We start from the raw sequence: 14,340 nt of genomic DNA, 5'->3' as shown, positions 1-14,340 counted from the left end.
CTTTCGTGGCACTTCCCCACCCGACCGACAACAGAACAGGCCCGGCCAGATAAACCTCCCTGCCCTGTAACCGCAAATCTAAATTACCTTCTTACAGCTGCTGTAAGAAGGTAATTCAGATTCGCGGCTATAGGGCAAGGAGGTTTGTCGGACCGGGCCTGTTCTGATGTCGGTCGGGCGGGGAAGCGCCACAAAGGTAAGGGGACCTGGCCGGCTGTGCTGCACCCGGGGCGGACCGCCCTACCCGCCTTTTCCCTACCTGCCCTGCCGCAGCACACAGCTGACCGGAAGTCTTCCCGATGTCAGTGCTGACGTCGGAGGGAGGGAGGGCTTTGCTTAACCCCTCACTCTGACGTCAGCACTGACATCGGGAAGACTTCCGTTCGGCTGTGTGCTGCAGGCAGGGCAGGTAGGTAGAAGACGAGCCTCACGGCTGAGTACATCCAGCCCCGCAGGAATTCCGCGACCCTCGGAGGCGTCCCCACGGGATCCCCACAACCCTAGGGGGCATCCCCACGGGATTCCCATGACCCTAGGGGGCATCCCCACAGGATCCCCATGACCCAAAGGGGGAACCCGTGGGATCCCCATGGGTCCTGCGGGATTCCCGTCATCCCCGTTCCCATGCAGCTCTCTAGTCTAATCCAATCGAATGCTTATTTAGCTCTACTGATCGCAAACACTCATGAAGCTGCAGTATTCATCCCCATTTATGCTTGCGTTTGGTCTGAAGTGTCTGCTTGCTCTTCTTAGCGATTAAAGCACCTTGTGAGTCAGCAATGCTGTTTATCCTCATGACTGATTAGTTCCAGCTACTGTCATTTGCTTGACTGAATCTGTTTATCCATAATGGTAGGAATAACACTTCTAATTGCCAAATTTGTTTAGCTATTCTCTCTACTTATCATGATTATACTGAAAATACTACTAATACTGCTTAACAAAATATTGGGCCTGACTGTCCAATCTAGGTGCCTACCTTAAATTTTTTAATTGACTTAATCAGCACCTTAATTGAATGCAGCATTAAAAATCACTTTAAAAAAATGTATTTGCCAGTAGGCACTAACCTCGGTAGACGCCTACAACTTTGAGGAAGGCGTCTACACTTCTCCCTCTGAATCCGTAGTTTCACTACCTGCGGATTCGGCTATTCGCGATTTTTGCCGGAACCTCCCCCTTGATTTTTAACAACAGAAACGCTGCATCCCGGACCTTCCCCAGACCTTACCTGGTGGTCTAGTGATGACGCAGGGCAGGATCAATCTTCCTACGCTCCTGCCTCGTGCAGAGCCATCATCATAATGCATGCTGTGAATTCCTGATGTAGTCTCAAGACTACATTTTGATGACAGCTCTGCACGGGGCAGGAGCGTAAGATCGATCCTGCCCTGCGTCACTGCTAGACCACCAGATAAGGTCTGGGGAAGGTCCGGAATGCAGGAGGGAGGCAGGGGTAGGTCAGAGCTTGCCCTAAAAGTTATCCGCGATTTTTCAATATTCGCGGGCCAGCTCTGCCTCTATTCCCCGCGAATATGGAGGGAGGAGTGTACACTGATGCACCTACCATCAAGTAGCTGCGTTTATGGGTGTTTTGGGGCAGATTTGGGGTGGAGTTTTCACAAGCCAATAGATGCCCACCTTAGATGCACTCATTTAGGCCAAGAAAACCCTAGCCTAAATGGGAGTGCATCTAGAGTCTAAGGTCAATGCCTAGGCACCACTAGGTGCGATTCTATAAACAGTGCTTAGGACTTAAAATCAGGCCCTGTTTGTTCTGCCTGATCCTTGTATAATTTATCAAATATCTTACAACTAATAAGAGTGACTCTTCCAGTCGTAGTGACGTGATGATTCTGACTCCCTGGCTGGCCCCAATTGTCTGGGAGGGGACTTTTAACCATGATATCTTGATGGAAGAATACCAGCGCAACAGCTATAGAATTGGTCTTTTAGTCCCTGCCATTGGAAAGTAAGTACCCCAGTCTCAAGCTTAAAGTTGAGCTTCTTTTTTTATGCGAGCGATGCAGGGCTAATTCACACTCTTGTAGAGTACGGCAACTTAATCCTTGTTTGTCTCCCACAGAACTGTTTTTCTTTTTTAATGCTATTTAACAAATTGAGCAAATGAAACTTGTAAATTAATTGAATACATTTTATTTTTCAAGGTATATACAATTACTTAAGAAATTCCTAGAATCCGCAGAGAGATACTTCGTGAAGGGAGGAATGGTGAAGTACTATGTTTGTACAGATCGTCCCGATGAAGTGAAAGCTCTTAATCTGGATATAAAGAGACCCATGAAGATTATCAAAGTTCCTGAATACTCAGATTGGCACCAGACTGTTATGGGCAGGATGGAGGTTATCAAAAATCAAACTGAATTGCTATTTCATAAAGAATTGGACTACCTGGCCTGTTTAGATACAGACATAGTGATGTTGAACCCTATAGGAGTGGAGATCCTTGGGGAGATGGTAGGTGCGCTTCATCCTGGATATTACCACAGCCCACGCAAAGATTTACCATATGAAAGGCGCCCAATCTCTCAAGCTTTTATTCCCGAAGATGAAGGGGATTTTTATTATCAGGGAAATTTCTTTCTTGGGACAGTGCCAAGGATCTACCAGTTGACGAAAGCATGCAATGAAAACATCATGAAAGACAGAGCCAATGGTATTCATGCAAGGTTCGATGAAGAAAGTCATTTAAACAAGTATTTTCTCTACAATAAACCTACAAAGGTGTTGTCCCCTGAATATATATGTAATGATAGCCTTGGGAGCCCAAAAGACATAAAGATTAAACGGGTGAACCATGGAGATAAACCTTTTAAAAAGGATACATGAAACATGTGTACACGTCTGTGTGTGCGTCTAAAGGAGGGAGAGACTTGAATATCTGCGTTGTGGTTGTGGGGAGGTTGCTGTGTGTGCTTTATGTTTTTATTGGGTGCATTAGCATTTAGAACGCGCTAATTGTTCGCACGTGCTAAATCGACTAGCGTGCCTTAGTAAAAGAGGGGGAATGCCTGCTCATTTGTCCTTCGCTTTGTATAATGTGAATAATAAATAAACACAATACAATACAATATTCTATTAGATTGGAAAGAATAATAACATTAAACCAGGTGTGATAATAAATCACACCATTAGATGCTGCTAACAGATTTCTTTTTTTTTTTTCCTAAATTCTTTATTTATAGATTTTTAACATTTGACAATCTTACAAGTCTAAAAGAAAAAATACAATGTAAGCTCAAAATAATCTTTCCATTCCATATTTTTAGGACGGAGCTGAAAAAAAGCTGAAAATTACTAGCAAATAAAATTAAAAGGAAAATTAAAGATGAGGCCTGGCTGCCCTAGAACTTATTCTTTCTAAGCTGTCTGAGAATCAGCAAAACACATGATACCATTGCAAATTACCTGGAGCAGAAATATGTACCTGTAGATGACTGCTGAGGCTCATAGAAAACATAAACCAAAAAAACACTGTGGAGAAACGATGTTCCTGATGTGGACTTTATTAGAAAATCAATATAGACAGATACGTTAAGACATCAGGCTGCCAGTTGGTATAAATTAATATCTGAGCTCTTGAATAAAAAACCAAAAAATGGTCTTCGGGACATTTGGAGCATTGAGATAAAGCAGTAGATTTCTGTATCTCGATGGCCACGAAGTTGGACTTGGAGGATGAAATGTACAGCGTCAACATCTATGCGACAAACATGGTTTATTTCTGTTACATAGATCTTTTTGGACCCCGGTTAGACTGTTCTAAATCTAATAGATGCTGGCACTGTCATCTAATATTATACTAATCACAGCTATAGAATAAAATAAAATATATTTAATATGAAGTGCTCAGACCAATACCCTATGATTCAGTGATCTCACCAAACTGGGGTATGTTAGAGACCATCATATCACTTCATTGTCCCTATGCCACCCTCCACCATTCTTCTGATACAACAAAAGTAGTTGAACAAGTCACTTATCTTTAGGGTGGATTAAGTGGGATGGGTGTCAGGATCCTGAACCTCCAGCTGCGTTAAAGTTAAAGTGCTATGTGCTTAAAAGTGCACACCCTTTGCCAACGTGAACACTAACATGTGCTGTTGCTGTGCCTGGCCCCCCGACTCGAGTTTCGGGTCCTTCGTCAGGAGGGGTCTCTGTAAAAAACACAAGTTTAATTAAAACCTAGCTAAAACCTAATTGTTTGTATATACGTAACTGAATCAGCTCCTTTTATCTACTATTATATATATATACTCGTCTTTAAGCCCGTTAAATTAACGGGTGCTAGAATAGATGTCTGTCTGTCTTTCTTTCTTTCTGTCTGTCTCTCTGGCCCCCTGTCTGTCATTCTCTCTCTCTCTCTCTATCCTTGGCTAGTGTTTGTCTGGGGGGGGACGTTTCTTTCTCTCTTTCTCTGCTGTCTGTCTGTGTTTATTCTATCTGTCTCCCTGGCCCCCTGTCTTTCTTTCTGTATGTCTCTCTGTCTTTCTCCCTGGCCCTCCTGCCTACCTGTATTTATCTGTTGTCTCTCTGGCCCCCTGTCTGTTTGTCTTTCTTTATGTCTGTCTCTCTCCCTGGCCCCCTGTCTTTCTTTCTGTATGTTTCTCTGTCTTTCTCCCTGGCCCCCTGCCTACCTGTATTTATCTGTTGTTCCTGCCTGACTGTCTCTCCGTGGCCCCCTTCTGACTCCCTTCCCCCTCTCGAAAGCAAGCCCATTACATTAATGGGTGCCCTGTGCAGCAGCATTAGCGTTTCCTCTACCCCCTTTCCCTTCCCGCGGTCCCGACTACAAAGCTGGTGATTCCAGCAGCAGTCTTCACACGCTGCTTCGGGCCCTTCTACTGCCCTGATTTACTCTGGCACGTCCCTGATGACATCATCAGAGACGCGGCAGAGCAAATCAGGGCAGTAGAAGCAGCGTGTGAAGACTGCTGCACACGCTGGAATCGCAAGGTTGGTAGTCAGGTCCACGGGAAGGGAAGGGTGGGGTGGCAAAGGACTCAGGTCCCGGGCAGCGGGGTCAGTTTTTCGGTTCGTCCTGGGGGGGGGGGAGGAGGAGGTGCTCTTTGTACCCCAGTCCCGGCTTGTGGAGGCGATCGTCGGCCGGCTGGGAGTAGGCTTGTGGAGGCGATCGTCACTGTGTAAAGAAACTTCCGTATTGTGAGGTGGAGAGCAGGGAAGCTTGTCTGGCGCACATGCGCACTCGTGTTTCCGCAACGGATCAGGGAACACAACTTTTGAGTGCGCATGCGCGACCTAGCATTTTATTATATTAGTAAATATTAAGTAAATACCTGTTAGGCGTTCTGTATCGGGGTTGACACCGAAAATAGAGCACGCTGAGAATGTAATCTACGGAAAGCTTTATATATGTCTGTATATTTATACTCAAAGCAAAACAACTGGGTGAATAATAAACAGGGAATTGTTCCAAGACTTGATAATCACAAAAAACAATAAGGGAACAAAACTGCAGAAATTTTTAATACCTTTTAGAACCCAGATGGTGCTCAGAATCAACGTGGGGAACGAACCCCTAAAGAATTTTTCACAGAATCTATCATTGCACCAACGATTGTGGTAGAAAGGTGATTAAAAATATTTCCTAAAAGGCGGTGTAATATTTTTTATGTCCATAAGGTGAATCAATGTCCAATACTTTAAGAATTCAAAAATAGTGAAAACAAACTTAAGTGTCCATACAGCGATGGTCCGGCAAGGTTCTGATGCGTTTCGCTGAATTGGCTTCTTCAGAGAACCCGCTGCGCTGTGTGTAATTCAAATATGAATCCTTCCTAAACAAAAACAAAAAGAAGGTGAAGTTTTGTAAAATTCAAAGAAACAAGGTGTATAAAGCTCTCGACGCAGTCGGCAGGATACCTGGTTCAAAGGAAAAAGTCTTTCATTTCCTGTGACGTCAGTGCTCAGCTGAGCACCCTGTATTTATGATTTACCAAACTGTTCATCATCAGTGAAGAAACGCCCACCGTTTGATTTCTCGATTCAGTCCAGTAGGAGTCACTGTCTTCCAATGATATATCCATCTCTGCTCATGTTTCCACAACCAGGCTTGAACATTACCTCCTCTCGTTAGATGGGCCACTTCCAGAATTAAAAACTGGAGATCATTTAGCTGATGTGATGCCGAGTGCCAGTGCTGCACTAAAGGGGCTCCCATTTCGCCCCTCCTAATTTTGCTCAAATGCTCAGTAATACGTACCTTAATACTACGGGTGGTATGTCCAATGTATAACAACTTGCACGGACATATAATCATATATACAACCCCCCGAGTGTCACAATCTGTATGATGTTGTAGAATGTGAAATTTAGGTAAGTTGGGATGATTGATGCGAGTTGTTTCAAGAGCATAAGAGCAGATAGTACAGTTTCCACATTTGAAATGACCCTTAGGCTGTTCAGGTATGTGAGTATGTTTACTAGCAAATTGAGAGGTGGTGATATGATCTCGTAAATTTCTGCCTCGGGAGAATGCAAACAATGGGGGTTGAGAGAGCCCTGGGTGTACCTGTAAGATGTGCCAGTGAGATTTAATAATCTTTTTGATGCCAAAAGCTTTATATGAATAAGGAAGAGTGCACACCATACGGGCTTCTGCAGCGGCAGAAGAGTGCTGTAACAAGTAATTGCGGTGAGCATATAAGACCCTTTTGTAGGGCTTCTTGATAATGTCACTCGGATATCCTCTATCAATAAGCCGTTGCCTCATTTCCACGGAACGTGTTTTGTACTTCTCTTTGTCACTGCATAAGCGTCTGAGCTGCAAAAATTGGCCCATGGGCAAATTTTCCCTCAAATGACGTGGGTGATAACTGTCATATCTATCTATATCACCTTCCAGAACTGAATAATAATAATAATTGAGAAAAACCTTTTAAATGTTCAGAATATAATAAAAACTTCAATAATAAAAAAAAAAATAACCCGAGAAGTCATAAAAGAATACACACTGGAGAAAAACCTTTTAAATGTTCAGAATGTGAAAAAAGCTTCAGTCGAAAACATAACCTCAGAATTCATAAAAAAAAGTCCACACTAGAGAAAACTCTTTTAAATGTTTTGCATGTGATTAAAGTTTCTTTCATAAAAATGTTCTCAAAAATCATGAAAGAATCCACACTGGGGGGAAAAACAATTTAAATGTTCAGAATGTGATAAAAGCTTCACTCACAAAAGTATTCTCAGAAGTCATGAAAGAAAGCACACTGGAGAAAAACATTTTAAATGTTCTGAATAGGATAAAAACATCAATTGAAAAGATAATTCATGAAAGAGTCCACATCGGAGAAACACCTTATAAATGTTCTGAATATGATAGAAGACTTCACTTAAAAATATAATTTCAGAATCCATAAAAGAATCCACACTGAAGATAAATCGTATAAATGTTCTACATGTGATAAAGGCGTCAATCAGAAAAATACCTTCAAAATTCATGAAAGAATCCACATTAAGAAAAAAACAAATGGAAGATTCTATAGTATAGTGAGAAATAGAACCTATTCACAGAAAAATATTGGACATATAAAAGGTTAAAATTGGCTTCTCCTTACCTATAGGATGATTGATTTCTAATTACAATCTAAGGCATCTATAGATTCTGTAAGAAAGAGTTTCAAATGTTGTAGCTTGTTGGAAAGGGTTGATGGCTGAAAGTTTCTATACAAAAAGGCACAATAAAGTCATCTGTCTTATCTGTGAACTGCTTAGGTTTAAGCAGATGAGAATTTTTTAAATAAGTAAATATTACAACATTGCTGGAGAATGAAGAGGTTATGATCACTTGGGTCATCCCCATTCCAGCAATAACAAGCTGGATATAAGGAACCTGGATCGAGTGGTAAAACAGAAAAACATCATAATGGCATTGATCAGTCTCAAGTGATTTGCTCTGAATTGCATGGAGAAACAAAAATCTTTACATACCAAGAAATGTAGAAGAAGAAAATGTGGCAGTTTTTGTGCCACAGGCTTGATTAAATGGAATTTTCCAGCACACCTGGGTAGATTGTTTATTAACGTTGCATGTTACATTTAGGGCTTGCAAATTAATTGTAGTTAACTATGCAATTAAAACATGAATTATTGATAATATAATGAATAAAAAAACAATTCCATTGCAGCATCTCCTGTCTCATCCAAATAACTCTACTTCTCTAAGAACATAAGAAGAACATAAGAAGTTGCCTCCACTGGGTCAGACCGAGGTCCATCTCGCCCAGCGGTCCGCTCCCGCGGCGGCCCATCAGGTCTGCGACCTGTGAAGTGGTTTCTGACCACTTTTATAACCTACCTCAAGTTCTATCTGTACCCCTCTATCCCTTTATCCTCCAGGAACCTATCCAAACCCTTCTTGAACCCCTGTACAGAGTTCTGGCCTATCACTTCCTCCGGAAGCGCGATAACAGGCCCCAAAGCCGACGCCGACGCATGCTCTCCCTGCTTCGGGCCGACCAGCATTCCTCTCCCCGACGTCAATTCTGCCGTCGGAGAGGAAATTCCGCCCAGCCAGGCAGCAATTGGCTGAACCGAACTTCCTCTCCGACTGCAGAATTGACGTCGGGGAGAGGAAGACTGATCGGCCCAATAGATCATCAAGGCAAAGTGAGTCCTGGGTGATCGACTCACTTTGCCTTGGCGAGCTACTGGCGCCCCTGCCTTAGAACACTGCCTAGGACCCTGGGGGAGCCCGGGCCCCCTGTCAGCTCCGGGCCCCTGAATGCAGGACCGGTAGTACTGCCCTGATGGCGGCCCTGGACCACAGGTCCATCATGACCAGCAGTCCGCTCACGCGGTGGCCCTCTGGTCTAAGACCAGCACCCTAACTGGGACTAGCCCTACCAGCGCACGTTCTTGTTCAGCAGGAACTTGTCTAACTTTGTCTTGAATCCTTGGAGGGTGTTTTCCCCTATAACAGCCTCTGGAAGAGCGTTCCAGCTTTCTACCACAGAACTTCCTTACGTTTGTACGGAATCTATCCTCTTTCAGCTTTAGACAGTGCCCTCTCGTTTTCCCTGCCTTGCAGAGGGTGAACAACCTGTCCTTAGCTACTAAGTCTATTCCCTTCAGCACCTTGAATGTTTCTATCATGTCCCCTCTCAATCTCCTCTGCTCAAGGGAGAAGAGGCCCAGTTTCTCTAATCTTTCGCTATAAGGCAACTCTTCCAGCCCCTTAACCATTTTAATCGCTCTTCTCTGGACCCTTTCGAGTAGTACCGTGTCCTTCTTCATGTACGGTGACCAGTGCTGGACGCAGTACTCCAGGTGAGGGTGTACCACGGCCCAGTACAGCGGCATGATAACCTTCTCTGTCTCTTCAGTCCAGCATCTGCCCCTTCCATTCACTGTCAGCCTTTCCCTGCCATCTTTCCTCCTGCCCCCCCCCCCCCCAATTTGGTCTGGCATCCATCATCTTCCTTCTGTTCCCCTCATGGTCTGGCATCTCTGTCCTTCCCTCCCCCCTGTGGTTTTTAGCATCTCTCTCTTCTCATTTCCTCCACTCAGATCTGATATCGTTCTCTGCTCTCTCTTCCCTTTTCTTCTCTGGTCTTCCTTCTCTATTTTCTGCCTCCATCTAAATTAAATTCTTTCTTACTATTTAGTCCTGTTTCCCTCTTTTCACCGTGTCTACCCACAGCTTGTCACCCCTTTCCCTCACCCCCTCCATTATCTTACTATTTTCTTCCCCCTTTTTTTTTTTTTTAAATATCATGTTTATTAAGACAAGAAACGCATGGACAGCCACTTACATCAATGATACAGCGTAAAGGCAATACAGAAGTATAAGAAAACATAGCAATGTACCTGGGGAATTGAGCCACAGATCATCAGGTCAATACGCCCACCCAAACAAACATAATATAAGCGGGTCATAAGCGTAAACAGGAACATAAGAATGCACAGGTGATGTAGTATGAAAATGATGCCCTACACCCCGGCTAATATCAATCAGCTAGCTATAAGGGATAACAGTGAACCGTCCAGCATCCCTCGCTCAAATCCCTCGCTCAAATCCCTCGCTCAAATCCCTCGCTCAAATCCCATCCCTCGCTCAAATCCCACCACAATCGCACATCATGCATACCCCAGTCAAATCACACACACCTCCAAACACACCTCAAACAGCCCAACGGACACACACTTATACGTCTTTATTGTATTCTTGTTGACTTGAGTCACCTGAGCAAGAAAGAAATGGTACTCAACTATGCAAGACTGAAATATACAATTATTCAAATTTGTGACCTGCTTCACCCTACCCGAGAGAGGAATACATGATGTAAACATGAAAATACAGAGTTATGATATACAGAGTCAGGATATACAGAGTCAGGACATACAGAGTCATGGGAGACGTGCACGAACACATATAATGCAGGAGCCCTCTCTACTGAGTGGCTAAGCAATCCGAGCTAGAGATTCCCTCCAAAGGGAGCAATAGAGTTTCCAATGGGGCTGGGGACGGGACGCATAAGTGTCCAATTCAAACCGTGCTTGGAGTTGCATCCTCGCTGTCCACATGCAATAGGTCGGAACCTCTTCAGAAGCCCAAAACTTCAAGATGAGTTGTTTGCCCACAAGGAGCGCGTGGGGGATGTATTTGTGGGCTGAAAACTCCAGTCCTTGTTGGTTGAAATCCGTGATATCTCCCAGTAACAGGGCGGGTGGATTCCAGGGTACGGCATGCTGCAAGACAGCCGCCAAGTGGAGCTGTACCTGACTCCAAAAATGCAGTTTGGGGCAAGTGAAAAATGAACGAACATAGTCACCCTTGTGGGATGTACATTTAGTGCATGTGTCAGTACCCCACAAGCCCATGTGATAGCCTCTAGCTCTAGTGATGTAGGACCTATGTAATATTTTGTATTGTGTTTCCTGCAGGCCCGCGGCCTTCACATGTAAGTATAGGGTTTGAAATAGGGGCTTAAGGTCGTCTATAGACACCTGCATGCCAAGCTCTGTGGACCACTCACCCCTCAAGATACGTAGGCATCCCTCTCCGAAATGATCTCTCCCCGTCTTATACCATGTAGAAATCTTGTTAGAGGCAGTAGGGGTGGCAAGAAAAACCAAGTCCAAAGGGCTACTTCTCCAGTTATCCCCATGCGCACGTGCCCAGGAGTGAAAATAGTGGTGAATTTGCAAATAAGTGTACATGTGTGCAGGGGGTAGGTGCCATGCCATCCGCATTTGTGCAAAGGAAGGGAATTCCCCCCCACCTAAGGCCAAGACATCCCCCACAGTCGTGGTGCGGGCGGTTCAATCCCCCAGTCCCGCCAGGCCCCCCACTCCGGATGCAAAGTTAGGATTCCAGAGAAGAGAGAGAAATGGGGATACAGTAGGCGATCTATTCTGAAGAGTTCGCCACCAGCGCCACGCCCGCCTGAATGGAAGGAGGAAAGGTAAGATAGTTGAGCGGGGCTGCGCACCCCCTCTCCCTGTTCCATGAAGGAAGGAGGAAAAGGACCAGGGCAAGCAGCATTCCTCTAGTAAGGATTCAGGTGAATAGCGGCGAGATGAAAGCAGTTGCTCATGAATCCAGCGAAGGAGCGCGGCTACGTTATATATACGGAGGGAGGGCAAGCCCAGGCCCCCATGATCTCGACTCTGGGTCAGTTTAGTGGAGTTAATACGTGCTCTCCTCCCCCTCCACACAAAGGAGCAAATGATTGACTGATAGGCGCGCTCATCTGCACGGGTAACCCAAACGGGTATAGTTTGTAGTGGGTAGAGTAATTTTGGGAACATCACCATTTTAACCAAGGCCACACGCCCCAAAAGCGAAAGAGGCAGCGATTACCATTTAAGACATAAAGTTTTGATCCGTCCAATAGTAGCAGATATGTTAGCCTCGTACAACTTGTGCGGATCTCTATAAAGCATAATACCTAAATACTTCAGCTTTCCCGGGGCAATACCTACACCAAGACTCCTACACCAGGGCTCCATCTGTGAGCCCCCTAACAAGAGAGCCTCCGTTTTCTCTAAATTAATTTTTAAACCAGAAAAGACTCCATACGCACGAATGAGGGACATCAGGGCCGGCATTGTCTGGTCAGCATTGTTAACATATAAGAGCATGTCATCTGCGAACATACTGATGCGAAATTCTTTGGAGCCCACCCTTAGACCCTCCAACTCTACATCTTGGCGAATACGAGCCGCCAGAGGTTCAAGCGAGAGAAGGAAGAGGAGGGGCGATAGCGGGCAACCCTGATGTATGCCCCGTCCCAGAGGAAATGGGTGAGAGAGTCCTCCATTCACCAGGAGTTGGGACGTGGGGCGATGGTACAGAGCTGACAACCAGGCGATGAAGTCCCCCTTGATCCCGAATCTGTCAAGCGTCCGAAAGAGATGGGGCCAAGAGACCATATTGAACGCTTTTTCTACATCCAAGCTAGTGATAAGCGCCTTGTCGGAGGTAGCGCGAGGGTGTTGTAACACTGCAAGGACCTGTAAGAGATTCATGGATGCGTGCCTGCCAGGCACAAAACCAACTTGGTCTTCATGGATGAGCGCGGATAAGAATTTATTGAGACGCGACGCTAAGATGCTAGCCAAAAGTTTTACATCCTGGTTAAGAAGGGAGATGGGGCGGTAAGACCCCAAAGCATCAAGTGGGCGCCCGGACTTAGGGAGAATAATAACGTGTGCCCTGTTATGTGAGTCTCCGGGAGGAGTAACACCTCGGAGTCCCATAAAGTATTGCTGTAGAGAAGCTAGTGCTGGGGGGTCCAATAACTTATAGAATTCGGGGCCGAAGCCATCTGGGCCCGGAGTTTTGGCCAGCTTGAGCTTTTTAATAGCAGTCTGCAGTTCTTCTCCTAGAATAGGACCATTAAGGGCATGGCATTGATTGTCCGTCAAAGTAGGTAGACAGAGGCCCTGAAAGAAACGATCACTAGCAGTTTTGTCATAAGGTTGCGCGGTGTATAGGTCAGTGTAGAATTGCACGAATTGTTCTGTGACGGCCGAGTGAGTAACATGCGTAACGCCTCGTTTATCTTTAATAGAAGTAATGATATGATGGGTTTTGTGTGGGCGCACTGATGTAGGCAGCTGTCCAGGCCTACCTCGGTAATGAGACCTCGAACGCTATATACTGGTTTCAATAAGTATATATTTATTTAGCCAATCAATAACAGCTTACAGGAATAAATCATTTAGCATATAGCGTAACAGAAGGTGATCTCTAGGCCTAGAGGTCCTCTGATGTCTGTTCTGACCTCTCCCTTCTAAAGGCCTGGTTTTTATACATTTCTTAGTGGCCAACACCACGTTGGTCTATATCACATGATACATCCTTAGTGGCTACTTTCCTATGCTTTACTGCCTATCTACATTCATTTATTGCTATTCCCACCTACGTCATGTTATATGCTCACTCTGTTTTCCGTAAAACCTGCCTTTTTCCCCGAAATGCCTGTTTCCCCACCATATTAGTATTTCCGAGCACAAGCCCCCCTCCCAACTTTAAACATCCCTGACACTTTCTATTAGATGATATTTCTTATGAATTCTTTCTTCTGAGAATTCTGTCTTCTGACCATGGTCTGCTTATCTCTTTATGGTATCTGGCTGAGTGGGCCTTGGTGTAAAACCACAGCTAGCCCACAGCCTCAGGACCTGTTGCTTTTTCTCTAGTTTTACTTCTACAGTAGCTAATTGAACTCATAAAACAGCGTATTTCTCCATCTTTGTATGCTCTTCAGTTAATGGTGAAATATCTTTCCATAGTTAATCTACTGTTTCCATCATCTGCAGAGATAGATAAGGTAGATTTCAGTTGCAGGGGGTGAGGGCAGTTTTTCTATAAAGAGAAAAGTGATCTTTGTCTTTATCCCATCCCCCTTCACCTGGCTTGCTAATGTCAGGACTTACAGGGATGTATCCCACTTCACCTGGTTTGCTAATGTCAGGACTTACAGGGATGTATCCAGAGCATCCATGCTTTATCCTCTCTCATCCCCTCTTCAAAGCCCCGCCAGGTGGCTTTGACCCCTGTTCATTCGGTGAGGAGTTAGATTGTGTCAGAAACTGTACATTATGGGCCCGGGGCTATGTGCTAGGAACTGCATATGGTAAAGGAAAGAGACAATGCCCACCCTTACTACGCTACCGAGGACAGAGCAGTATAACATGTCGCAGTGTACTTATTGCTTATAATACTAGGCTAAGCAGTCAATGATTCAGATATTATGCGAAGCAGAAATTATATGGGCATTTAAGCTTCAAATAAATGACTTATACCTTTAGGGTTAGACTGCTGTGTTGGAAACATCAGCATAGATTACT

General features: G+C 44.7%; 2 protein-coding genes across 3 annotated transcripts in view; both read left to right on the top strand.

Annotated features, from left to right (window-relative positions):
• The window catches only part of LOC117346602 (histo-blood group ABO system transferase-like), a 187,888-nt gene that overhangs the window by 17,287 nt on the left and 156,261 nt on the right, over positions 1-14,340 (top strand). The gene's annotated exons all lie outside the window — the stretch shown is intronic.
• LOC117346609 (histo-blood group ABO system transferase 1-like) lies at positions 1,448-3,157 on the top strand. The gene is made up of 2 exons (XM_033916468.1): positions 1,448-1,972; positions 2,169-3,157. Exons 1-2 carry the CDS (start codon positions 1,851-1,853, stop codon positions 2,848-2,850), a joined length of 804 nt encoding a protein of 267 aa, XP_033772359.1. The 5' UTR covers positions 1,448-1,850; the 3' UTR covers positions 2,851-3,157.

The sequence above is a fragment of the Geotrypetes seraphini genome, chromosome 12, assembly GCF_902459505.1.
Source record: "Geotrypetes seraphini chromosome 12, aGeoSer1.1, whole genome shotgun sequence".
NCBI lineage: Eukaryota > Metazoa > Chordata > Amphibia > Gymnophiona > Dermophiidae > Geotrypetes > Geotrypetes seraphini.
The sequence above is the reverse complement of the archived record's forward strand: the minus strand, read 5'-3'. Positions and strand labels throughout refer to the sequence as shown.